Genomic DNA, 27,212 nt, shown 5'->3' with positions numbered 1-27,212 from the left:
CTTTGGTTGGGTTGGCTGTAATCCTGCAATTACCAGATAAACTCATCACAAATTTTATAGTGTATCATGTGCAACCTGAAAGGAGAGCCTCCGTGCTTTAAAGCATTGGAGTTTAACTTATTAAATATTTCCTCTGCCATCTGCCTGAAGCTTTATATATTCACATTAGAAGAGCAAAAGACAAAGATGGCTTAGTTACAACTCTCTGCAGTAGTAACAGCAGCTCTGCCTTGATGTATTTCCCTTCATTTAATACCCCACCTATTTCAAAGATATTCTTAGTGTTTACAATACAGAACTAAATCTGCATGCAAAAATAACACAGACTTGTCTTATACATCAGCAGCTGTATTCCACAAAATGGAACTAAACCAGAAGCAGCTCCTCTCCTGTCCTGGAGGGCTTGCTCAATAGCAGGCTTTCCAAGTGAGCCTGCATTAGGCTTGCTGCAGGAAGAGAGTCTGATCTCTGCTGGAACAGGAGGGTAAGCAAGTTTCAATTTGCTGTCTCTTTGGATTTGACAGCATTGTACTGTAAAACCTGCACTTTATTAGCACAAGTACCTATGTTAATTTTACAAGTCACACTGATAAATCTAGAAATTTGATGAAGTGCACCAATCTGTAACACAGTAGTCATTGTACTAAAATGTATAGTTGAGAGAACTATGTTAAAGTCTCTCAAGTACTCCAAGCTACAATATAAAGAAATATTTCCATACAATACTTACCATTATATGGAAATGTTCTGCTCTCAGTTCTAATGCCATGGCTGGGCACGGGTGTACAGAACTTGCACACAGAAAACAGTGGAACACCCATCAAGAGCACTGCACTTATTGATGGTCCCCAAACTTCATGAGCAAAGTAATATGATTAGTTTCCTAGACCATTTTTGCTAATTCTGATATTTCCAAATTTTATTGCAGTTTTTTTAAAGTTATTCTCTTTCTTGGTATAACTAAACAACTCTATTCTATCCTGCTCCTCAATCTTGTCCTTTAACTTTTCCTCTTACAGTTTCATGGACTCCACTTCTAGAGAATCCTTCTACTAGTATTTTCAAAAAGTAGGAAATAAACTTGGTATTAATAAGAAAGACACAGACAGATAAATATGAGATGCAGTAAAGAGGAAGAAAAGCAGTAGCTAAAACTGGACAGATGAAAAGACATGAAGAAAATTTTAAGCTGAAATAAATAGGGAGAGTAAAGAGAATAGAGAACAGGAATCTAACATAGAACAAAATAAATAGCTGAAAGCCTGCAGTAAAACATGATTAGAGAAAAAGCTGACATGTGAGAATGACTAAAATTTTCCTTGTTTGTTTTTTTTTCCCTTACTGTTACATGAGCAATAGTGCAGTTTCACTTGTGGAAGAGTCTGTAAACATGTTAATAGCTCTAGAAGTAGATCAAGAGTTGTCTAGATAATAGGTTTCTATTTTCTAAGTACGTAATTTTTCTCCCCATTAATAAAAAAAAATTCCATACTTGAATTGCATCAGTTGGTATGTTGTCTTCTGACTGAATTCCTGTAAAGTGATGCCATCCTCAAGGCATTTTTTCTTAATAGCTTTATTTTGGCAAGTCTTAAGGGAAAATTAACAGCAGAGGTATGCAATTTGAAAAAAACTGTTAATATTCTGAGAAGTTGTGATGTAGGGTAAGAAAAAAACACTAATATTGGGGAATTATAATGAAAAAAAAATCCCAAATTGCCTTATAGTAAGTAATAATTTCCTTAATTTGGATATCAAGACAGACATATTTAATAACAGTATTTTTCTTCTTAAATGGTATTTGCCTGCATACAAAGTGAGTCTTTTTTTTTTTTTTTTTTTTTTTGTAAAAACAAAACTAACAACAAACTCTCCATGCCCCACTAAACCCAAGCAAAACAATCCACAGTGCTTTTCAGTTCACTACAGCTTTTATGTCAGTGTTATGACAAGGTATCAGCTGGCCCTAATTTCAACTGTTTGAGACAAGGACAGTACAAAAAGAGACAAGCCAAACTGAAAAAAAGAAAGTGTATGGAGGAAGTGAAATAAAATTACTCAAAATAGAGCTATTTTTTCTCATTCTAAGATGTAACATGTTCATGATGGAGACCTTCAAAAGCACAAGCATACAATATCCTGTAAATCTTAGTTCCTCTTCAAAACCATCATTAGGCTCTATAGCTGAGAAAAGAGTTATGCAGCAGGGAACTGCTACAGCAAGCTTAATGATGGGGGGATTAGAGTTGAAAGTGAGAGCACTAGACATTCTTTTCTAGCAAAATAGTTCAAATCCCAAGTGAGACAGTAGGATAAATGAGCCAGAGGGCCTCCATTCATTCTCCAGCAAACGACACATCACAAAAGATCCATACATTATGCCAGGAAAATACTCAGCAAGAATGAGAAGCCTTGGAAACAGAAATTCTTGACTTAGAGTCTGGTTGAAGGTCACTGCTCTAATACTGCACAGTTCACATATTTGCATATTGAGATGTAAAGGAATTTCTGAGTTGTTTATGTTCTTTTAATTCTGCAAATGATCCAAAGATTGAGACAAATATTAATCTTTACAACTTCATAGGTTGGTGGAAGGGGACTAAAAGAAATGCTTCACATTATTGAAGGAGCTACTAAAACTATACAAATGGTTTTGTAATTTCTGTGTAAAGGAAAACAGTCAGATTTAAAGTTTTCAGTTTTCATACCAGAGCTTCACTATAAATTAATAAGCCTACATCCAATTTGTTTTTCAAGATCCTGTTTAATGGTTTCAGAAAATTCCTGTTAGCTAATTAAATATGATGAACTGATGTTTACTGATTGCTAGCCCCCTGCTTGACTTGAAAACAAACCTATGCTACATTGATTTTTTTATTATTCCATGATGCTTAAATCAAATGAGATTAGACACAGTTAAGAAAGCAGCACTAATCTGAAGACACTATTCCATCAAATAAAGTGACAGGCCTTTCATTAAAAATATACAGAAAAGACTCCAACAGTGACTAGATTATTTTCCTTTTTTTTCACAAACCCTTTTATATTACAAAAAGAGTACTTAGCCTGGCATCTAATTATAATTCAAATCATAGAATCCATTGCAAAGGATTACACAATCCATGCACAGTTTGTAAGTGCCATTTACTGCAGGAACCAATAATGCACTGAGATGTGGAACTTCAGTGCAACAAATCAGATACATGAGTGTCCAAACACTGGCACTGGTGATTGCAATCAGCTGCTGGGACACATGGAAAACGTTATGGGCATTAAATTAATGGCTGTTTTCAAGAAGTTTAGATTTGCAGTTTACTGTTTGAACTCATTTTATTACTGCATGTGGCCAAAGAGGAAGACACAAGTAAGAATTTACTCTTTTAAGTATTTGCTCTTTTACAAATACTTGACTGAATGCACATGCACACAGCAGACACTAATGTGATCCACCATTACAATGATTGTAAACTGCTGAGTGATTTTCCTGGACTCCAATTGGACAAATACTGTCTGACAGTATTCTTTAGCCAGATACATGTATCTTTCTCTAGCTGGTTGATGAACTACACCCAACTCTAGAAATAACAGTGTGGTGATTCAGCAGTAGGGACTGTAAGGTATAGCGTGCTTCATCTTTTGAAAGCAAAACCCACCTAAAAATATGTAATTCAGAATATCTTATATTTTTGCCATCCAAGCAACAAAGGCACGACATCTCATTTCTTGAAATCAAATTTCTAACCTCATGAAGCACACGTGCCTCTAAAGTACTTGCACTTTGGTTCTTCTTGTGTTGCAGCACACTGGCAGCAAGACTGAGAAAATGAGCTTGAAGTGTAGGACACATGTGGATCCTTAAAGCTTCAGCCCAGACAAAAACATCACCTAAATAAGGGGATGGTTAAATTAATTGTACCATGAGGCTCTTGCTCATGAATGCATTTCGAAGTTCTTATTATCTTCCTCCTTTGCTGATAGCATGGCACATAGAAATAGAAACCAGTCTCTGACCCCTGCACATACAACTAAAGCCAGCACAAGCAAGACAAGAATATGACATAAATTACATAAATTGCTGTTTTAGCTAAGTTTATTTGCATACTGAAAAAATCTTTCTTTGATGGTGCCAGCTGCTGGTGAGAAGAATATATTTGGTGTCATTATAAGAACACCTAGAAAGAAAGGTATTCTGATATTACAGTATCACAGAGGTGAATATGCAAACAAGAAAAGGCTGGGAGAGATCAAAACAACCATGTTTAGAAAAAGTATATTATGTATATAGCACTAATTTACCAGCATTTCAGCACCTCTTGTGTTGACAGGCGCTCAGAGTTAAAATTCTGAGAAAAAAATCCACTCTAACCGTGAAGACACTCCTCAAGTACATAAACAAAAAAATCTTACTATTCTAAAGCACAAAATCTTTTAAAACCAAGAAATATGCCAAGGCACTAGAAGCCAATCCATATAATTCAATAGCAAGAAGCTTCTGTCTAAATATCTACAAAACCCTTATGGTTTTGATAGTTTGGGGGAAGAGGTACTTCTTAAATATCTCTTTAAATCATATATCCTTAAAGGTTCTCTGTTTTCAGTTATGTATTATCCTAAAATTAATTTTTTATTTAGGTAATATTAAAATGAAACTCTCCTTTTACTAGGTATCATCCCTCACAAAGAAGTTGGTGCTTGTGCCATGACTGCAACATTTTTCCAAGAGCTGAAACAAGTACAGTCATGTGCCCTGAGCTCTGAGCAGCGCTCTGTGAAGGAGGAGAGCAGACATTACCCTGCTGGGTATTACAGCTGCTCCTTTCCCCAGCCTTTCCTGCCATCCTCCACCAGTATTAGATCACAGACATTTACATGCAAACTTGTCTATCTAGCATGTCTCAAATTTTTTCAATCCCTGTGATTGCATCTTTTTATTTGATAGTTAAGCTGACAAAAACCTATCAATTACAAAGTAAAAATGTTTCTAATATATCCCTGTATTTTCCCTCAGGATTCTCCCTTATTTTTTCAAAGTCAACTGAAAAGATATGTGAAAATCAGATTAATTAATTAATTAATCAAATAATTTAGATTGATAAATTCACCAAAAAAAAAAAAAGCCACTTCATAACTCTGAAAAGATCAAATTGACCTGAAGATAATGCAACATGAGAAGAAAGTTTCCTTGTATTACTTAACTTGAAAATAATTGACACATACAATTTTTATAAAAAATACAAACCATCTAAAATATTATAAACATTTATCTCCCAAAGTATGACAACATTACAAAAAATATTTTAATCTAACTCTCTTTGGATTAGACAATACCCCTCATTATTATATATTCACAGTTACTTTAATTCACAATTTTAAAAATCACTACTAGCATACTGAGCAATAGCTGTCACAATTAAGATCCAAAATTAAAATCTTTCCAGATTTTAAACCCACAAAAAGTTGATTTGGAAACATCTGCTAACACACATAATTATTTGTTACTAAGCATCAAGCATTGTTTCTAACAGTGAGATTGTACAGTTTAATAAATAGACATACAACAGTTCTTACCATAGCAGGAGGCTATCATGGTCTACTGTGTGCTCTTAAAATGCAAAAGCTTCTTGACAAAAGACACACCTTGAGAAGTTCTGTGCCCAATCAGCAGTCAGACCTGCCCAGGAGACAGCAGCTGATGAATCACAATGACGATAACTGAGCAGTGAGGTTGGATTTTTTTCCCCCTAAATCAAAGAGAAGTTGAATACTGTGTTGAGTAAACATTTTCACACTTTAATTTTAATTATTATTTTTACTTTTGTACTAGGTGAAAAATGTGCCATCTATTTGCCAATGAGCCATTATGAAATACAGAAGTTCCTACTTTCAGCTGAGAGTTTTGCAGGCTACTTCTTAAAAAATATTTCTTATTAAAAAATTATTGTAAAAACTGGAAGAAAGAAGACAACCCAAACATCACCACGCCACCCTGCCCCCAACAAAACTAATTAATTAATGTCAATGTAAAACTATGCACAAGCTCAAAAATACCCTCCATCAGTCTAGATTTCAACAAACTAATAGGGAGAGGTAAACTTATCTATTCTGGGCATCACTATATTTTATAATGTATTATTAGTAGTAGTGATGATGATGATGATGATGATGATGATGATATGGAAGTTACTGAAAAGTTGCAGTTAGGATCACTCCCCACCCACCCAGGCTGTATATCTGCCCTGAAAACATTGGTGCTCTCAAAGCCTAGATGTGTAAGTGCACCACGGCGTGGCTCTTTATCCAAGGGCTGTGTACTGATGCTGCCTGAACGAGGGATCAGCGATGGCCACAGGAGGCTCAGGCCGGTGCTGTGCTGAGGCAGACCTGGCAGTCGGGCTCTGCTGTGTGACATCTCCCGTGGCTGCAGGACACAGCCAGCTGGGGGAGAGGAGCCCACGGGTGGCTCTCACTTCATACCACTCATTACACTGACTGTGTGTCCTTGTCCTCATGCAAAAGTGTAACAAACAGTCCTTAAGTGAGCTGACTTTCTGTTTGACAGTAGTCATGAGAAATAGAATTGTTTTAAGAAAATCCTGTAAGAGCTCAAAAAACCAAAATGTCAGATGCCCTTTCCCTGGACATGATGTGCCCAGTGTGCTGAGCTCTGATTTGGGACCTGTTCAATCTACACAATTCAGCATCTGGAAGGAAATAAAACTACCTACACTATCCTTTTCCTTTACAGTGTTAGCCACAACAAATGGTATTTTAAGCAATACTTTACTTTATAGTATGTTCTTCCTTACTGGGACCTTAACAAACCCATATCTCATTATGCAAATCAACAGGTCACTAATTTGCTTTTAGATATAACGCAAAAGAAGAGAGGTATCACATCAGAAGTGTTAAAATTCATGAGCTGAAAACTAATTATTATTAGTTTTAATAATAATATAATTATTATTAATTATTCTGCCATTTATGTAAGTTTATTAAAATTAAACTGTATATGGCTTGCACTTGTATATTCCCACGTCAGATGTATGTCACACAAGCTTTGCCAACAGAGAGACAACAAAACAATCTGAATTTCTGATTCTATGAAGAAGGAAAGTAATACACCAGGAGAACTGATTTCATCATGTTCTGCCATGTTTTAGCTCCACACTCACTCTAAACCCATTCTGCACTGCAGAAGTGAAGACCCTGAAAAAACAACCTCTACCCAAAACCAACCCCTTAACAAAGTTTTATTATCACCATCAACACTACTCTCATTCTCCATAATCCAGGTCTTTATATTTCTCCTTTGCCCCTTCTTTTTTTCACTTACACTCTCAGATTTTCTAAGGGTTCAAAAGTAACTTCTCTACCAGATTCCATTATTCCATTTTAACCCAGTGTTAAAGTTACTTGTCCAGCCTGCCTAGAGATACAATTTCTCACACTTTCACCAAATGCTATTTCACTCTTTCTCATTCTTATTGGTAACATAAAACACAGAACTATCTCTAGTAGATAACTGCTTTGCTGTCAAACAAGATGCAAATCTTTCAGTCAAAAAGCACAAGGCCTCTATGTAACAAATACCAATTACATAGCAATTAATACCAAATACAAAAAGTGTCTATTTCCCTTCCAAACTACCTGTGAATAAGATTAGTCCTTCGAGGTAAATTAAGAAGCTGTATTCCCCTTTTTAGACACACAAAGGAATATCTTGTCATCGCAGCACTAACAAAAGCAAGTGATAATTTTGTAGCAAGTTTATAGTGAAAAGGCCACTTGTATTGAAACCTGATTGAAATGTCCCTGACCCTCTGTCTGGGTGTAAATGTCTCCCCTAATCTCTGTAATTTTGGATGAGAACTGTGATGGTGTTTCTTTTGGCTCTTTCATACTATTTTCCTAGATTCTAAACCCTAGTGATTGCAAACTCAGATATTTACAAAATTAACTACAGTCATATATTGTAATAACAACAACAAACAACAACAACAATACATTATCTCCATGGAGGGTGTGGCAAAAAATAAGGGGTCTCGTTAGCAGTGATTCCTATGATTTCCAAACATCACTGACTGTGGAAGCTGCTTGTTTCACTTCACTGCAGGAATGACTGGTACCTATTACTAATTTGAATAAAGCAAGATACACCTCTATAAAAGTATATCACGATTCTGAATGCAGGAAATTAATTTTGTGTTAAGTCAATGCTTACTGCCTGCCAGCAGTTTGGAAATGAAAGTAAACCCCCTACAAGAACAAAGGACATTCTTTTACTTCAATGCTAGAATTGAAGAAAATTCACTGCTGATTTAGAGTGGCAGAGCTAACGCTGCACATTCATCACAAAGAAGCCTTTTGTCTGCTCTGTCTGCACAGAAGACTCTTTGATCTGCAGCTTTTTGTTTCTTCATACTGTAACTTCTGCTGGGTGATAAGTTGCATTAACTTCAATGACTGGTTTTATGAGACAAAAATTGGAAGGAGAATATGGAGCAAAGACTATGCAAGGATTAGCTATAAAAATCACTTGCTAGTTCAATGTGCTTCCACTATGGCTGTTAAAAGATGGAAAAAGTTGTACTGCGAGATGACAAAAGTGCAGAGTATGAGCTCTCTGTTCTGCTTTTGGCCTTAGTGCAAGATTGCAACATGGCATTCGCTTACACAATATCTAAATGACTTCCAAAACAAATTTACTGCACATTTTTTTTTACATTTGTCAGTCTTGAAGCACTGACCAAACTAATATTAGCATACCAGTATAAGATGCAGCTGCCTATTCATGTAGTCATTTTAACAAAGATTTTCAAGAACAAATTTTAATGTACTTGGTGTAGGAACTGACTTTGCTGTTTTCACTTTCCTTTCATACATCTGTTATCTTCAACACATAGCAAATTAAGTCTTCCAGCTGTAATACAAATTAGCCAGACTTTAACTTGGCCAGTACGATGGTTAATCTGGGTCAAATAATGAGCACAGTCTAGTGCAACTAGCAATAAATTTGGCAGTTTGACACTTCTGAAAATAGTCTAACTGCATTACACAATCACACTCATTATCCAATTTTATGGATGGAAAATAAGAAAAGAAGATTGTAGTAGAACTCCAGATAGTTAAGTCAGAGCTGAGCTGGCTCTGCTAGGGACTGGCAGACATATTTGACCAAGTCACTTAACCATGAGTCAGTCTACCTACAACTGGAATTCTGCAATTGATCTTCTTTTATAAAACCATTTGATACCATCAAATTGAATTTTGAAAGGTTACCAATTACTAAGAAAGTAATAAGGAAAGTATACATCTATTTCTAATAACATCTTAGTTTTCCAACTGTGCACAAACTTCAAATTCCTTCTGCTTTTTCCCATACTCTGAGCATTTACATACTGGCACTTAGTATAGGCCCTTAGCTCTGCTGCTTTCACAGAGGAAGAGTGAGATCCTCCCCTCTTTTAAGGACACCTCTTCACTGACCCGGCACTATCATTTCTATTTAGATTACAATAACCCTTCCTCAGGATGTCTTCTTTGCTATCCCAGCCTCTTCTGTTCACTGAAAGGAGCTTGGGCCCGTGTAACCTTCACCCTCAGCCCCACAGCTTCACTGTCCCTCCTGATATGTCCTTGATGCCCACGCAGACTCAGAAAGGAGCAAAAGTCTAAGGACCAGACAAGCCCTGAAAGTCCTGGCACTCAGCAAACATCCCAAAACATCACATCAGCATAGCAGATGAATGTTTCCAGTCCCTACAGATGGGAATGTCCAGTGCCTATCAGCTGTCTTTTACTCTTCTTGTAGATGTTTGGCTGAGGTTCAGCTGGCTCCGATGCCTCCCCCAATGGTCCTTGTTCATCCTCATCTTTTCCCAGGGCACCACATTTGTTCTGTGATAGCACTTCTGCAGGCAGAGAAGGAGCTTTCTCTTCTTTTGCCAAAACTAACAATGCTCTCCATCTCATTTCTGTTGATCTCTCCTTTTTTCCCGATGGTACATAGCCTGCTGACCTCCTGTCACAGCTCCTTTTCCTCAGCTCCTTAGCTCCTGTGCATCTCTGATCTACACTATAGTAGCAAGTATATCAGAAAAAAAGCCCTGAGGTCTTCTCTTACTATAAAAATAATTTCAGATTTCTACCTGTGTACAAGAGAATGCTCATTTTCATAAGAAGTCACTCTGATCTTTCTGTAATTAGTGAAATTAGAAGAGATTTGTTTCCCTTTTGGTAGATAGCATGCAGGGTTACAAGAGGCCTAAGACAGCAGTGATGTCCTTCTAGTGACATCTTTTTGTTCAAAGGAGACAGAGAATCCACAGGTAACTCCTTTATAGCAGAGGTGCTTGATGATCTTCCTTGTCCACTGTGTGAGTGAACCAAGAGTTGCTGAGCATCTTCTCTACACAACTGTGCCCGTGCAGGGTCTGGTGCTCAGTCACACTTCCTTCACACTTGGAATAAAAGAATTGGAGTGAGAAAGGGGAATAATGTACTCAAACAGTTAAAAGGCTATGGATACTGATGGAAGAGTTCTCAATTCCATAGAAATATTATGGAGCTAAAATCCTGCAGCTGGATATCACCCTACAAGAAAATGCGAATGGCTTGCCTTGCCATGCTTCAGGGCCAAGACAAACGCAGCGTTAGAATTTGGGAATTCTGCCATCCAGTCCATTACTTCATATTGCACAATGACCTTAGCTACAAAAATCAAATTCATAAATTCTGATCCAGTTACATTAAGTGAATATTCAAGTAGATAAAACAGATTTACAATTAAACCCTTAAAATACAATCCACATTTACTGGTTTGAAAATCCAGAGAGCGATAATTCTGCTGAAAATTTCCAGTATGGTAAAATCAACATTCATTTAAACAGATTTAGTAAAAACCTGTTGGGGTCAGGAGAAGAGTGTATTTATAATTCAGGGGTAGATTTGCAGCCTGTGCAATATTTATAATTACAACAGTGACAAAAGGACACAATTTTAAATAGAATTGTTTCTGTGATTACATCAGTCAGTATTAGATGGAATACTGAGTCAGTCACTCAGATTCATAACTGGGTGAAAAGCAAAATGTAATCAAGAATGAAAGCTTTTCATCCATTTGGAACATGCTTGGCAAGATCCTTCCAGAAATGGCACTGATGTCCCTCATCAAAGAGACAAGAGCCTGCAGCCATTTCTTTTTCTATCCCTAATCAGAAAAGGTATCATTTAATACAGAGTAAAAGGTTTTTTCCCTCTGAAAGGCTTGGATTTATTAACCAAGGACATCTTCAAAAGAAAGGCTGGCAAAAATTACCCATTTTCTTGGTTAACATGAGCATCATGCCAACTCAGTCTATTACAAAAAGCAAAGCACTCCAGGCCAAATTATGTTCTTGCTAACATCTGTATAGCCTTGGAAAAACTCCCCCATTTGGTTTTGTTAGCTCGCATTCAGAAGGACTCAAATGAGAGCAGAAGTTAACCCAGTGTTCTGGCTTACAAACCATTGCTGCACGGAACCAGATGACTGCACTGCACCACTGCTTAAACACCACACGTGGTTCCCAGAGCACATGGGTGAGGATAGAAAACAAACACTGCATCTAATCAGTGTGGGAGAAGGTAAGGGGGTTTTAATTGCTTTAGGTTCATTACCTTTTAATTGTACATTCAATTTTTTTTTAACCTGCATACTTGATGATGAGCAAAATTAATATATTAATAATCTCAAAGTACTGTACCTTTAGCCCATATGCTAGAGAAACACTCCTACTCCTCTCAAGCATTTTGGAAGCCCTGAGCCCAGATCTGTATCCTTGGTGTTGGGTTTCTAATGAAAAATATGCTGTGCTGCAGAGGCAGCACAAATCAGTGTGTCAAAATAATTTGGAGGACTGCTTCATTCTTATAAAACAAAGAACCAAATAACTGAGCTGAGAAAGCAACTGAGTAAGCAGGGGACAGGAGAACTCTGTCACCCAGGAGTGTTCAGTAACCCTGCTCAAAGGAGAAAGGAAACTTGGTGAAAAGAAACTGAGTCATCTGTGTAGGTTCTGTTACCTTTTGCCATTCACTTTTGAGAGATGTGAAGTGACAAGCAAAATACATCATAATAAAGAATTCCCAGAGGAAGTTTAATCTCAATTTTTTAAAATTACCTTGCAGATGCCTGGCTTGCACAGCACCACTTGAAATAAGAAAGCATCTGCTGTCCATATTTTACAGAAAGGAAAATGCATCAGGCTGCCCACAGTAGCACAGTAGCTCCACAGCTGGGATAAAACTCCAGGTGTTTAGGATTAAATCACTAGGCCACAGACAGACTTGTTCTGCTGAACTGCATAAGAGGAGCTGAGTTACAGTGTCACCTGCAAAGCTGCAAAGGAACAACTCAACTGTAAATATTCCATGGCTCAGTGTTAATTAAAAAAAAAAAACAAACCAAGCCCCAATGGTTACACATACATTTCAAAATGTAAGACAAGAATAAAATTTTGCACTGTCAACTTTGTCTTTGATAATTACTAACTCAAGGGTGTAGTCTTTAAGACTGCTTTGGCTCTTAAGTAAACTTATAAACATTATTTTTAAGAAAAACAAAAAAGGGGGCTTTTTAAGAATAGAATTTTATAATATAGTGAAAGACATCACTTTGGATATTTTTGAAGGGTGTTTGACACAAATCTTATGCATTTCTGAAAAAAAAAAAAAAGGATAAAAAACCAGATCAAATTAACAAGAGAAAACATTGAAATAGTCTTGAAACAGTCTCCCATCTCTCTGTAAATTAGATGTACTCCACTTTTGGCCAGAGGCACTAGCTGGGACTTCTCCATAAGTCTTGTTGCAGTGCTCCAAGAGATGCCATATTGACTGCTCAGGTTTGGCACTATAAGGGAGCACTCCTGAAGTAAATGGCTTTGCAGCACCTGATCTGTTAATAGAACTACACAGAATTCACATTATAATCCCCTGTAAAGATGATTTGGCATAACTCATCATGTGTGCCCAACTTCTCAAGGGCATTGCTCTTGGGAATTTCTCCTGTCTACCCAAAAATATTCAAGAGGACAGAACATGCATTAGTCCAACAACAACCATAAATAAGAGAATTGGAAGAGGTTCTTAATAACTTCCTGCTGGCAGTCTGACAAGCAAATTCTCCAGTACTACAGTAAATTAACAGAAGTTAATGTTGAAACCCATGTTGTAAAAGTCTCTCAAAGATCACTTCAATTTCATAAATCATGTATAGATTAATTTTAATCAATAGAAAACTGCTATATTATGATGATATTTTTTGCCTTTGTCGATGCATTTCCTGTCATGTGTCAAGGTATTCCTACCTCAGTTTCTCCTCCCTTTAAAAATTAGCAAAATGGCACATCATTGAGCTCAGCAAAATTTCTGAGTGCCAATAACTAAACCCAGCACAACTCTATTTCGAGTAACTTCTGCTCCTTGATAAAGAACATGAAGAGAAGCTGAGATGAAAGCCAGCTTGCAACAGAAGTGGACTTCAGACAGTCCCAGAAGAGGGAAAGTCCAAAGGACTGATCTGGGTACACACGCCAGCAAAGGTTAATCAGATCGGCTGTTTTTGCCAGGACCACATTCGGGAAGTTCATGACCCGTGAGCTGCTCTGTTTCTCATGCAGTAGCTCCATCTGCTGCCCAAACGCAAAGGTGGGCTTTGCGCCGGGACTACATTCACAGAATAAAAAAGCAAAACTACTTGGATATATAAAAAAGCAAAGCTACTTGAAAAATTTGAAACATTTCTGGAAAAATTCCAAACGTTTCCCTAGTCAGTCTTCCCGCATGAACAGAACCAGCCTTTACCTACCTTTATAAACCAACTATCCACAACAAAAATATGAGTCTCAGAACCAGTTTTGTGACAAAAAAGAATCCTTCTTCACTATCTGCAGCCACTTAGTGCCATGCTGTCCAAAGGTGCCATGCTACCAGATCACACTGGTGAGGCACCAACACTCACTGCATCCCACAATGAATATGCCCAAGTGTCCACAAACTACAAGATGTTTACAGTGATTCTTAATTACTTACAGGAGGTTTATTTGAATAGTACAAACATAAATTTGAGCTTATTCTGAAGATCAACTCAGTTCTTAAAAACAAGACTTCTGTTTCTTTTCTTCAGTACAGGGCTTTGAGGAGTCAAATTTTCCAGATTTGCATTCCTTTAGCAGGAGCACTATGAAGAGCTCTGTCCATAACAGAACAATTGTGGCAAGACCCAGAGATTGCAAATTCGACCAGACCTACTCTGAATCTTGTACAGCTTAGTGATTCTTGGTTTGTTTACAAATGTTCTGGCTGAACAACAGTCTGTTAGCTTGGGGGTTGTACCTACAGTTTGGTATTTGCTGTAACTGCCCAAGCCTTCCAGCAGCCGCCTTTTCTGGGCAGTATTGCAGGAGCTAGTCAGTCATCGGGCAGCTCAAGAGCTCTGGCTTAGTGCTGGCCGCAGGTGCAGCAGCCGGCTGCCTGGGAATCACAGGGCACACTGGCAGAGTGCCTGAGTTACCTCGGTTATTCATTACACTCCGTATCTCAGCCCTGGATGCAATTCCTCGGGGATTGTGGATCCGAGTCAGTTTACTTTATATCCGTGTGATTAGCTTCCTTGTCCCTCAGATTTTAGGGTATGCTAAAATTTTTACATGTTTTTCTCCACTCTTATGTTTACCTGTACTTTTAAATGATGACAAAGTGCAGCACGAGATTGTCAGAAAGTTTTGCTGCACAGGCCCCACTGCCCGGAGCCCTCCCGGGGCGGTGCCGGCAGCCCCGCGGCCCTCCCCGAGCAGGAGGCCACAGGCTGCACTTGCAGCACACTGGAGGGCACGGTTAAAGAAAGAATACCTCATACTCCTGTCTCTTGGGGTGTTCATTTTAATAATGCCTACTCATTATTAAAAAAATAGTATCCCGGACTTGTTTGAGGCTATAATTACAGCTTTTATGGAAAAATCGTCTCTTTCTGAATCCATGGGGGAGGGCAGCACCACTGAGCATTTCCAGACGTCTGGAGGAGCGAGTTCTTCAATACAAGGCCAGTTATGGATTATAATTATATCCCTCGACCATAATGATCAATACTGGAAACGCCAGAGTGGGATGACAACAAATATTTTATACCGATCACTGATGAAGTCGGTCTACCGTAAGAAATGAGGCCACAGCCTGGTGGTGAGCGCTGCACAGGAAGCCGTGGGCCCAACCCGAGCCGCGGGCAGCGCTTAGGCAGCACGCAGGGGCTGCCGCGAGACTCGTTTGTGCAGCACCGTCTACGACTAACCCTGTTCATGATGGTTAAGAAAAATAAAATTGAAAAACAAAAAGAGGAAAAAAACCCGAAACACTCGGGGCTAAGGCGTGACGGCGCGCGCAGGCTCTATGGACGGCGTGCGGAGATTCCAACAGGTGGCTCCGTGGCGCAATGGATAGCGCATTGGACTTCTAGAGGGTTGAAGGGATTCAAAGGTTCCGGGTTCGAGTCCCGGCGGAGTCGTGTCTTCTCTTTTTCTTTATTTAAATAAATTTCCCCCGCCCCCTACGCCTTTTGGGCGGAAATCTCCCCCACGCTCTCCTGTCCCTTACCTCACCAGCGCAGGTATCCGGTACGCCGGCCTGGCCCCTCTCCCGTTAGCGAGGCTCTCCGGGCCCGCCTCCCGCCGTGCCTGACGGTCTGGGGAACGCTGGAAGCGGGCGGCGACAGCCGCCATCGACCGGACCTGCCGTGTCCGCCCGGCCCGCCGGAATCTTCCCCACCGCCAGCGACAAGGCGGAGCAGGAGAAGGGCTCTGCTCTCCTCCCGGCCCCGCCGCCCTCGGGCAGCGGGAGAAGGGCTCTGCTCTCCTCCCGGCCCCGCCGCCCTCGGGCAGCGGGAGAAGGGCTCTGCTCCTGCTCCCCTGACCCGAGCTCCGCCAGAGCGGTCAGAACCGACAGCCAGCCCCGTGGGGCCGCTACGCTTCCAGGACTGTCTGCGGAAAGTAATGTTACTTGAAAAACCAAGACTTGTCTTTCCTGGAGGCACTTCAGTTACGATGGGTCACCATGATACATTTCTGGTTACTTTCAAATAACGAAACGAGCCCGCAAACTGCACAAATCGGAATTAACACCGTATTTTCTGATTTACCGACAGAAGGTGAAGAGCCATTTTAATTACAGCAAATTAGGTGATAAAACAAAACAGTAGCAGCAATAAACAAACCACCTTGATTTTGCTCAGAATGGAATAAATTAATCGGATTCATTATTCCTGAATTATTAAATTTGTGAGGTTTTCTTTATATAAATTATTTTTAATCCTGCAGGTTTGACTTTCTGACTGTAATTCTGCTTATTTAAAAGCAATAAAGGAAAATCTGAAAAAGACCATCAGGCACATTAACCATCACAGTCAGTAAAGCCAGAATTACAAATTAGCACAAATATTTCTGCCATTAAAAGAAAATACTATTTATAATTGATAGGCAAATCTTCCTGACAGTTTTTATGTGTTTCCAGAGTAATCCAATACCCACAGGTAACCACACGGTGCGTTTGGGTTTTAATCTCTCCAGCACCTTCACCTTTAAAGTGGTGGTTAAGGACAGGTGCTCAGTGCCTCATCTAACAAAGGCTGAGGCAGGAGCTCATGCAAAGCTGGCCAACACAACCTGCAAGTGCCACCCTGCAGCCCTGGGAACGCTCAGCACATCTCACCCCATCTGCACACAACATGGGCACTTGCTGGGCACAGGGCACGACAGAACAGAAGGGATTAGAAGAATCAAAGGGAAAGGATATAGAACCAAGCCAAATCCCTTTCTAACTTCTGTAGCTATTGGGCAGCCCGAGCAACAGGCATGGAGTTGTTGCTTGCTGTGTAACATCACAGCCTGCATTTCTCTTTTGAAGTCTTTCAAACTCGCATGCTGCTTTTCCAAAGTTGCATTTGGAACACCCCAGGATGCAACAGAATGACAACTACTGTGGTGCCTTCTTTTCTTCTTGGTGTTCAGTATTAATTTTTTGTGCTTCCACGTCTCAGCCAGAGAACAAAACACCATAGTTGTTTTTATTGGATTTTTTATAATTTACTGGGAATTGAGATATTGGCATAAATATCATTGCATCAAAATAGCCTATGCATATTAACTGAGACCTGGGGACAAGTGGTACTACTTGTACTTGTTTAATATTTCCCAATGAATTCACTTTACTTTTGACACTATTCATCTCCAGGCCGTGAAGACTTTTTAAGGACTCTAGGTTCCTGTCTGTTTCTGGTCGTAAAACATTATGGACAGTGTTGGAATGATAAAAAAAACACCCCACAGGATCTGAGGAAAATTTCTTTCAAGTATCAGTTGGTGGTTAGTACATACCACAATGCTCATTTCAGCATAAATAACTAATCCTTAAAAAACCTACTTCTCAGTAGAAAACTTGATGGTTAAACATTAGTCAAGAACACAGTTCAGCACTTCTTGCTTAAGATCTGCAACCTTTAAGATTCAGTGTTCTTGTGGTAAAGAAACAATCAACCACTGGTCCTCTGATAGTGACTTCTACATCCTAATCATCCAATCCATCTGAGACAATGTAGTGCCACTTTAATTTCTTCTATTATCCATCTTTTCTGCCACCTCGGAGCAGTAACCAAGTTACACTAATTTGTAACAGCAATAATGGCCAGGTCATTAAAAACCAACCAAACACCGCAGCAGTTCTGACAATCACAAAAGGTCATAAAGTGTGACTGAAGGAGAACTGAGCCAGTGACATCTCTGGCTCTGCAATGGCAGCAGAGGCCTTCCAGACTCACTCTATTCGTTCACCTTGAGCTATTCCAGGTCAGCTAACAGACACAATCTGCACAACACACCCTACATAATGGATGCCAATGTTATTTCCAAAAATATCATTAGGTAATCATTAAATGGTAAAAATTAATAAAAGCAAAATATTATTGTTAAAATTTGACATTAAAGTATTACTTATTTATTAAATAATATGTAATTTGTCTCTTCTAAATAATATATATATATATTATAATGTATACACACATAAATATAAAAGTGTATGTGTAGGCACAGAATTACAAGTCATTCTGTATACTGTTATGGTCAGTGTTGAAATAAACCCTTCACAACCAAACCATTTTTCAATACCTTCCATTACAGTTTTAGCCAGCAGCACCTCTGACAAGTCATGGAAAAATATCTTCTAGCACACAATACGTGCCAAGATGAACTACATATAACTTTAAACTGAATTTACTGATTAATTAATGTGAAGTCTGAAGCCTGAGAAGACCACAATCTCTGAAGCTGAATTTTGTACTCAGATTTAATAATATGGTTTCATATAGTTATCCCTTTACATAAATATTAATTAAAATAAATAGCAATGTTAAAATCTGAATTAATTTAAAGTGAGATACCTGATAATTTGCTAAAGTTTCCTAGCTATATTCTCATGGCAAGAATTTCCCTAAACCTCAATTTGCACATGACCTGCAATCTTAAAAGAAACCAAACACCACAACCAAAGCATTCTGTAAGAAAGTTTTATAACAAATAAGTTGTTCAAACTTGGTATTTTTCTTCAATTCTTAATTGTGAAATTTCTTCTTCTTCCGATTCCTCTTCCCTGCTGCAAAAGCTGCTTTTTCACTCATGATCTCCTGATACTTCTTTTTATTATATCTGAACAAAATAGATAATTTACTTTTAAGCATGGCAAACCAAAACTCAGGAAAAGACAACATGGACAGTACTCTATGCACATTATTTGGCAAACTGAGTTTTCTCATGTTTTCTGAATCAGTTTCTTTGATTTATACACTTATGCATAAGTAAAGGGGAATCAGCAGTTGGATCAATGACATATGCAGTTAAATTTGCATTGGAAGTAAATTCTGTTGAATTTTGTAATTAATTTTGGTTGGGGGGCGATCTTCATTGCACATGCAGTCACATTTTGAACAGTTTGCTGAAACACTGCTACTGCTCGTAAGGGGAAGACTCAACCACAATACCATGAAGAAATGACACCCACTTTTATAGTGCCTTCTCATCACACAAGATAATAAACCTTACTCTACTCCAAACAGGAAACTGAGCTGAGGTGAATACTAAACAACGAGCAGGGTAATTGCTGAATGTGAGTTGCTAACTCCTCTAACAGACCTGCACTGATGAGTAGCACAGACACTGCACAGTGAGTAGTGCTGAGGCTTTAAATGCAACACCAAAATCTGACAAATATCTGCACTAATGCTGAAGTATATGATTAAAGCCCTTAATTAGCCACAACATAAATTAACTAATCAAATTTCAAATACATTAATTATTAAAATTCCTTTATAATACATACCTAATAAATCAGGTAAAACCATAAAACTACTTAAGAAACAGATACAGTAACTTCCCAACATTATAGTTAAATTTACTAGACAAAATTAACTCTATAATCCCAAATCATGTACCACTTCAAAAAAAACCATGTCATTATGTGAAAAGAGAAGTGACTATTAACATTGTGTAATAACCAATACCAAAATGGACCAACTAAATGATCTATTCCCAAAACTGTAGGCTATGCAGACATTAATTAATCCAATCATAATCTTCAAGTAAGTCTTCTAGCACAATTTTGATTCCCATGACAGGTGGCAGACTGACATATTTATAAAATTAAATAATATCAACATTCACAGAATTACAGGCTGCTCTTTTCTGTCAATTATGCCAAGAAAAAACAACCAGTCTTTAAGAGTGGCTGCCAGTAGTGATGACCAAAGTTGGATAAAACCCTTTAATGAAGATGAAGTATTAATTGTCTCAGTCTAATTATCCCCTTAGATAAAGGTTCCTTAGACCTTCTAAATGGCAGTACTATGGAAATGCTAAAAATTTTTCTTTGAAGTATAAGAAAATCACCCTACAAGATGAATAAAACCAAAAAAGGCTACAGAGTTAAAAATACTCCTCTTTTACATGGAATATTAGAATTACAGAACTACTTTAAAATACCTTCTGAACTCTGAATCTGCAAGCAGCTCCTCCACAATTGTTCTCTTCCTCTGTTTCTTAGGGATTCGACTGTGGTAAAAGTCTATGGGAGAATCAACTACAGTTCCAACCTAGGAAACAAAAATTAAAACATTCTTACTGTAGATGAACAGCATGATGTTAATTATTTTCCCTTTTTTTTTTTTTTTTTAATCCCCAGCAACAAATGTGAAGACACCTACAGAGCAGATGGGAATCACAGCTGCTTAATAAAAGTGCAAAAAACCAAAATAAGTAAGTCACATTTTGTATGCAGAGTCCCTTTTGGTCTCCTTGTGTAGTGCAGAGAGACAGGCCTGAGCTTTAAGACTGTACAGTTTTCAATGCTGGACTACTGTATCAACACTTCAATTCATTAAAGTTCTTAACTTTTAAACCTTTTAAAGATAAGGGAAAAGAAACTTTATGACAACCTTAAACCTCTTCATGTCTCTCATCCTGGTGGTTTTGCTAGATGACTACACAGCCCTAGAGCAGGGGCTTCATGCTGAAACACATCTCATTTTTTCCAAGCAGCGTGTCAGTCAGCTCTCACAGTTCAGGTTAGCAGTAAAGATAAACAAAGCACATGTTTCATGCAGTGAAAATAATCCTGTGTGGATCTAATTATGTGGAACGCTTCAGTTTAAGTTTCTCTTATTTCACAACATACAACACCCTTGACACTTCAGAGTGAAGTGGTAATGTTTTGAGAAATGAAAATATTTCCTCAAGCATGCTAACTATTTAAAGTTTCTGGAGGCCTATTTCTACAGCTTCTATAGTAATTTCTTTGTTGATACAAACAATTTCAAAGCTGAGAGCTACAAGCAGCAAAAATTTCAGCTTATCACAAAGGTAGCTGTCTCCATTTAAACTGTATTAGCTAGTAAGAAAATAAAAGCCCATTACTTTCTACACACTTGTTTAGAAAGGCCAGTACTCCAAAAAAGCAGTGAAATCTAGTCCTCTAAGTTCAAAATCTGGATTCAGTAAGATATTTGTTCACTTCTATGGGATCAGCCAAAGCTAAAAGCATCAACAGCATATATACATACATATGGAACACAAAGTTAAATAGTTGCAAACTCCAGCCAAGTAATCAAAACATTTTAATAATTAAGATATGAAATTAAATCAACATAGAAGCTACCTACAAAGCAGGCATCTTATTAGATATCCTTAAACAGCTGTGCAAAAACTTCAGCAATACAACAAAAACTTCAGCCACTTTCTGCTGCTTCCTTACCTGGAAGTACTTGGGGAGACCATCTCTATCATTCTTCTTATAGAAATGCTTAGGGTCCAATGAAGCTCTCATCTTCAAAACTTTAAGATCATTCTTCAGTTCACTTGTGATTTCTGGGGCTTTCATACCAAACCAACCATCACCTGTTGTTTTCTCTCGCTCTGCCTAAGATGCAATAACAAGAACAATGAATTTGCATTCAGTAACTAGGATGGGACAGAAAAGGGAACTCCTTCCTACAAAACACAGATAAAGCATTTAGAATGTAAATATGTACCCTTAAAACATGTATTTTATGACTATTATAAAGGAGGTTATCAGCATTGCCTCAATGACAGATTTGTACTGAGCATATAACCATTCACTTCACTATGCTTGTGACTGAAAGGATGACTTTCCACAGGACAGCTCAAAGAAGACACTAAACTGCAGTTCATCACTCCATTTCCAGTGAGGCCTGGATATGCACAGAGTCCCAGCATGCAGCTTTTTACCACAGCTTGTTTCATTATCTGAAGCATTACCAGCTCTTCACTTACCCTGCGCTGTTTCTTTAGCTGGTGAAGTGATTCCCTGTAGGGTGGGACACATTCCTTTCTTTCAAAGTCTGGAGTTATTATACTCTTCTGCAAGAGCTGTAAAGATTTTTTTGAACATTAGAGACTGACACAAATTTTACGGCTTAACTGTATTTACAGACTCTACTGAAGGAATTATGCAGAATCTAAGCAAGCATTGTAATGCAATACATGAGCAGCAACAGTCTTCAAAATAGAACACTGGACAACAACAGAAAGCAGCTGACTTGCCCTGGAGGAAGTGAGACAGCAAATCCCCTGGAGTAAAGGGGACTATCATGGATGGGCCAAAGAAAAGTCTCAACAAAAATAACACATTCCCTTTACTACAAAAGGTGCTTTTGAAAAAATCTGCTAAGTCCATATTAGGATATAGACTTTTATTTACTGAAATTCATCCTGGCTATGGACTAAATATCTTGTCAGCACACCTTAACCTTGTGTATCGTTAGACAAAACTCCAGCTATAATCAACTTTAGTTTATTTTACAAGGTAATGGTAGAATTTGCACTGCTTTTCAGTTTCTGAAGTCAGGTATATTTAAACTTTCACCATTAAAACTAAATGTAAAACCACACTTTGGTCAAAAAGAATGTAAGTTCTCAATGAACCATGAAAAGGATACTTCCTTAAAATCAAACAAACCAACCTTCTCAGATTAATGTCGTGTTACTATAGTCACAGATAACTGAATAGTTGTAAACATGTTACCTGGTCCTCCTTCTTCTTCTTCAGTGGTTCAATTACACTCGATCTAGGCTTCTGATTTTTTGCATCAAAACTGATATATAAACCTCCAAGCTTCTTGATATTCAAACCAGGGTCTATGCTACTGGAAAGACGTAAACTAAAGGAGAAATAGTTAATTATTAGAACATTGTAACATGAATGCAGCTAAACCTTCTACTGTGCTCTGAGGAAGGTGAACAGAAAAAAATATTTTTCTTATTCTTCCTAATTAGATTCAGTTCTGCAATGATTTTAAGTCTTGCTATCTAGATTATGTAATTTTGAAATGATAGCTGTAAGGGGATTCATGCCATTATATGAAATAAGATTAATTATTAAAAAATACCTGTGGAATCACTTCCACAAATTTTTCTTATTAACTCTAATGCTGGACTCTCATCTTAGATATTATCTTCTGTTTAACTGAATTCTTAATTTGCTTAACCTTGCCAGAAGAACTCATGACTAGCATCCTTCTATACACTGGCAAGCTTGCTAGCTAAAGAGAAAAACCCCAAACATATTGGTAGTAAAAATACTATAACTCTTAATAAGAAGTATGAAGAAACTAGAATTCATTGTATGAATGTCCTTGTCTGTGACCATACTAGGAACAAAGTCATTAAACTTGGATAAGAAAGTGGTTGGATGGTTGCATCCAGAGGATCATGGTCAATGCCTCAGAGCCCTGATGGTTCTATGAAATTTCAAGCTTAGTATGTTCACATTTGTTTCACTGCCCCATTCATGCAGCCAAAGGAATGTATCCACGAACTATGTACAATGGCTGTTTTTGATGACAAGAATGTTTAAAAGCTCTAAACTACAATGCAGAGAAGATGGTAATATCTAAAGAGGTACAACAGGTATTTACTGTAGCTTGAATGCTTATTAATATAAGCCCTTTAACAACTTTCTATGAAACTGTGACTGTTCTTACATAATGCCTTCACACTGAATGCTTGGCTAAGCTTTCTTAGCTAAGACTTCTGGTCCACCTGAAGGTTTTTACTAGATTAAAATTTATTTATCAAACCTAAATGAGTATTATGCTTTAAACATAAGGGATTTTAGCAGCAGCTGGACTACAAGAATTCAAGAAGTATCACTCCACCTAAATTATTCTGATTCCATGCTAGGTTTCACCTGAAGAGTCACCATCCACAGCACAGCAACAACTGACACAAAATTATCTGTGACTGTTTAAAAAGCATTATCTAATCAGGCAACGTGTAAGGAATTTACTGGACCTTTCATTATCTACATTCCAACTGCAAAAAAAAATTAACAAAACTGTGACCTAAATAACCAATTCAGTCAGCTTGACCAGTTTCACATTGTTTTTTAAGTTGAACACATACAAGGCCTCCAGATGCCAAAGAATTCCAGAGTTCTGTTCCTACTATATTCAAAACTGAAAAAAATGCCGAAACCTAAATTTATGAACCATATTTATATTTTATAATATGTGCAACGCTGTTTTCAGCAGCAACATATGTGATAAGACTAGTTCCTTATTTATTCTGCACTTAATGTGCATATTCTTAAATGAAATGCAGATTCTTTAGCTATTCCTAGCAAGATACTTACACGTCAACCTTATTTTTCAACAGATCATCATCTTCATCTTTTTCATCTTCATCTATCAATTCCTCTTCATCCTCTTCCAAGTCTGATTCTTCATCTTTTTCACCTCCTTTATGCTTACTTTTAGCATCACTGTCTTGGTCTACATCATCCAGATAATACTTTTGGCTGGAACTCATGCCAGGCTTAGTATCAATTACAAAAAGACCTTCAACATGCAGTGAATCGCTTTTTAAAGATTTTTTGAGGGAAGGAGTTCTCTCATCTGACTCTTTATAACACAGATTCTCATCAACTGTATCTACATCTGCAACATCACTATTTTCAGAGTCATCACTTTCACTGTTGCTCAGAAGCAATGCAAGAGAGCTGTTATCACTGCTTGGTTTTTCACTGTTGTGGGATACCTCATATTCTTTTGTTTGGTTGTCAGCAGTGTCTGCACCAATTTGGAGTATCCTGCTTTTACCAGTGCTTTCAGATGTCTGTGCAACAGCCATGTCCTTTGATGGGCTGCTCACTGCACTAGCTGGCTTACTCGTCCTCAATTTATCATCACATGAGAAAGACTGCTGTGCATCTGCCTCAGCATCTGCTCTTTCACATTCTGTAATTTTTTTACTTTCATTTGGTGTTACTTGTCCTTGGGATTCTAGAAATTGTTTGGGACTCATGCAGTCAGTCAAAGAAACAGACACATCTAATTTCCCCTTCCTTGCAACTATTTTACTGTCATCTTCTTGTATTTGGCCACACATTGCTTCTGAATGGTCTATCTCAACAGACTGTGTATTTTTTTTTGTTTTTTTCACAGGTGACTTAGTGTCACTTTGTTTTGGTTTTGTAAGACTAGATGCCACATAATTTAAAATCTCTTCTTCTGTGTCCTCACTCCAGGTTGCATTAGCACATTTGCTTTTAGGTGAACTGGGTTCTTTATTACCATCAACGAGGGTGGAAGCATTTTCTGTGTCACTGACAAATTCTGCAGTAGGTCTAGAATCAGAAATTATGATGGGATCAGATTTAATAGTGTCCTCAATTAAATTCTCATCTTCTGAAACAAATCTATTTTTTTCCTCAGTCTGCTTAGTGTTTTCTGCTTGTGATTTCATTTGCATGCTCCTAGTAATTCGTTTTGGAGTGACACATGGTTCCACAAGGGAACTTAGGCAACATGATTCTGCACCAGAAGTATCTTCACTCTGGGCTTCACCAACTCTGTATGGCTGCAATTTCTTTTTACTTTGTCTGCTTCTTGTACTTGTGGGAACATTGAGCATCTGGACACCAGAAACAGCAGAGGAACAAGACTCAGCTTCAGAAACATCATCTTCATCCAGAATCCTACTTAACTTATTTACAAAAGGTGCACTGTCATGTCTTTTTTTGTCAGCAGAATCTGGTTGATAAGGAATTACAATTTGTCGCCTCCGTGTTATTCTTACAAACAAAGGTGTCTGGAGACCAGACACAGAAGAGCAGTTTGATTCTGCTTCTGACACATCACCATCACCTTGTGGTTCAGCAAGTGATTGTGCTGACGGAACAGCCGTGTTCTCACTGCCAGTGACCTGCATCTCTGAGCTATCACTGACATCTGATTTCATTTCTGCATGTTCCAACTCTTCAAACTGACATTCCTGAATCACCTCTGGCTTACAAACTGATTTAGTTCTTCTAGTCATCCTCCTAGTCACAGGAGTACTAATTTCAGCAGATCCCACCTAGAAAAGGAGTAAAAATGCATTGTATTGACGGATAAAATAACTGGACAAAAAGAATGCTATAAAAATCACTAAGAATCTTTTTAAACAAATCTACTTAAACTGACAACACATGTCTCTGTGTAGCACTATCTATGCGGAAGAAGCCTTACCAAACCATCCCTTGCTTAGCTCTCTACTTATTTTGGTCAGGGCAGGGGAAGAAACACACACATCCTTTAAGAAATATAAACATGTATCTCCTAATTCTAAAAAGTTCTGTCACGTTGTCAGGGGAAGCAAATCCAGAAGAAACGTTCAGAAATATTCGAATATTTCCTCAACTATGAACCACTAAATACTACCAGCTATCAAAATGTGACCCAAAATGGTGCCCAAAACCAATATTAGGTCTACGAACAAGCTGGCCTCTCAGCAATCGTAAAACTAGGTATGATCTGCTAAGTATCATTTTAAGTGACAGAGAAATGCTAAAACATCTGTTATGCAAAGTAAAATACGCCTGCCTTTAACGCCCAACGCTAAACGGCCCAATGAGCTCCGGCGGGCGCTCCCGTCCCGCAGGGCCGGCTGCGGCACGGGCACGGCGGGCGCAGCGACACGGCCGCTCCGGGCTCCGCGCGGAGGCTGCGCCGCCCGCCCGCCGCCGACCCCGCGCCCGCTGCCCGCCCCGCTCCCGGCTCCGCTTACCTCCGCCGCACCGGCGGGATCGGCATGGGGATCGGCATGGGGATCGGCATGGGGATCGGCGGGGCTGCCGCTGCCCCCCCGCGCCCCCTGCTCCCGGCGCCGCGCCGCCGCCCGCCTGGTGTTCACCATGCTGCTGCTGCTGCTGCTGCCGCCGCGCCGCACCCGCCCCTTCCTCCCTGGCCTCCTTCCTTCCTGCCGCCCGCCCTTCCGGGCCCCGCGCCGCGGAGGAGGTTCCGGGCCGGCCGCGGCCGCTCCGCTCCGCCCTGCCCTACCCTGCCCTGCCGCCCCCGTGACGCTTGCGAGGATGTGGTGGAGTCGCGAGGTGCAGGCACTTGGAAATGTGTAAAATGCTGCACTAAAATGCCTACGGGAGTTTCAAATTTCAGTTAAACTTTCAGGCTTCTCATGGGAAGAAATCCCCTCTCACCCATCTTGCTGCAAACCAAACGAATGAGATAATGTGGTAATTTGATGAAGTGTTTTGCTATTAGTGACTCCAGAAATACCACGTCTTAAAAGGTACTTTTCTACAGCAAGCAAACTATTAGCAGTTTACAGAAAGGAAATAAATCATCC

The 27,212-nt window shown here is 38.8% G+C and overlaps 2 protein-coding genes and 1 non-coding gene across 5 annotated transcripts in view; 1 reads left to right on the top strand and 2 right to left on the bottom strand.

The window, feature by feature from the left end:
* BCAR3 (BCAR3 adaptor protein, NSP family member) overlaps positions 1 to 16,851 on the bottom strand; it is a 98,095-nt gene extending 81,244 nt beyond the window's left edge. Inside the window, exons 1-2 of one of the 2 annotated variants that reach the window (XM_053985397.1) lie at positions 15,631 to 16,851; positions 5,569 to 5,741 (exon numbers count right to left, since the gene is read on the bottom strand). The gene's annotated coding sequence lies outside the window, so the exon portion shown is untranslated. The remainder of the gene's footprint in view (positions 1 to 5,568; positions 5,742 to 15,630) is intronic. The other variant, XM_053985398.1, reaches the window with a different exon arrangement.
* TRNAR-UCU (transfer RNA arginine (anticodon UCU)) lies at positions 15,456 to 15,541 on the top strand. Its single transcript is given in 2 exon segments — positions 15,456 to 15,492; positions 15,506 to 15,541. It is a non-coding gene; the product is annotated as a tRNA-Arg (tRNA).
* A 1,721-nt stretch (positions 16,852 to 18,572) lies between the features above and the next one.
* DNTTIP2 (deoxynucleotidyltransferase terminal interacting protein 2) lies at positions 18,573 to 26,898 on the bottom strand. Of its 2 annotated transcripts, none has more exons than XM_053985402.1 (7): positions 26,637 to 26,898; positions 24,223 to 25,946; positions 22,615 to 22,750; positions 21,864 to 21,959; positions 21,325 to 21,489; positions 20,058 to 20,167; positions 18,573 to 18,728 (listed from the first exon to the last, which is right to left on the bottom strand). In XM_053985402.1, the coding sequence occupies exons 1-7, from the start codon at positions 26,763 to 26,765 to the stop codon at positions 18,635 to 18,637; spliced, it is 2,454 nt and encodes an 817-aa protein (XP_053841377.1). In that variant the 5' UTR covers positions 26,766 to 26,898; the 3' UTR covers positions 18,573 to 18,634. The 2 variants fall into 2 exon arrangements, with proteins under 2 accessions (XP_053841377.1, XP_053841378.1); XM_053985403.1 differs by lacking the exon at positions 26,637 to 26,898 and adding an exon at positions 26,099 to 26,436.
* Between the last annotated feature and the right edge of the window lie 314 nt (positions 26,899 to 27,212).

The sequence above is a fragment of the Vidua macroura genome, chromosome 9 (assembly GCF_024509145.1).
Source record: "Vidua macroura isolate BioBank_ID:100142 chromosome 9, ASM2450914v1, whole genome shotgun sequence".
Lineage (NCBI taxonomy): Eukaryota > Metazoa > Chordata > Aves > Passeriformes > Viduidae > Vidua > Vidua macroura.
This window is presented reverse-complemented; position numbering and strand designations above follow the sequence as displayed.

Excerpts from the sequence above, each read along its gene's own strand:
- DNTTIP2 (XM_053985402.1), bottom strand. The coding sequence starts at position 26,765 with ATGGTGAACACCAGGCGGGCGGCGGCGCGGCGCCGGGAGCAGGGGGCG. Across the intron at positions 21,960-22,614 it reads AGAAGAAGAAGGAGGACCAG|CTCTTGCAGAAGAGTATAAT; the intron begins GTAACATGTTTA and ends AAATCTTTACAG. Across the intron at positions 18,729-20,057 it reads GCAGATTCAGAGTTCAGAAG|ATATAATAAAAAGAAGTATC; the intron begins GTATTTTAAAGT and ends TATTTTGTTCAG.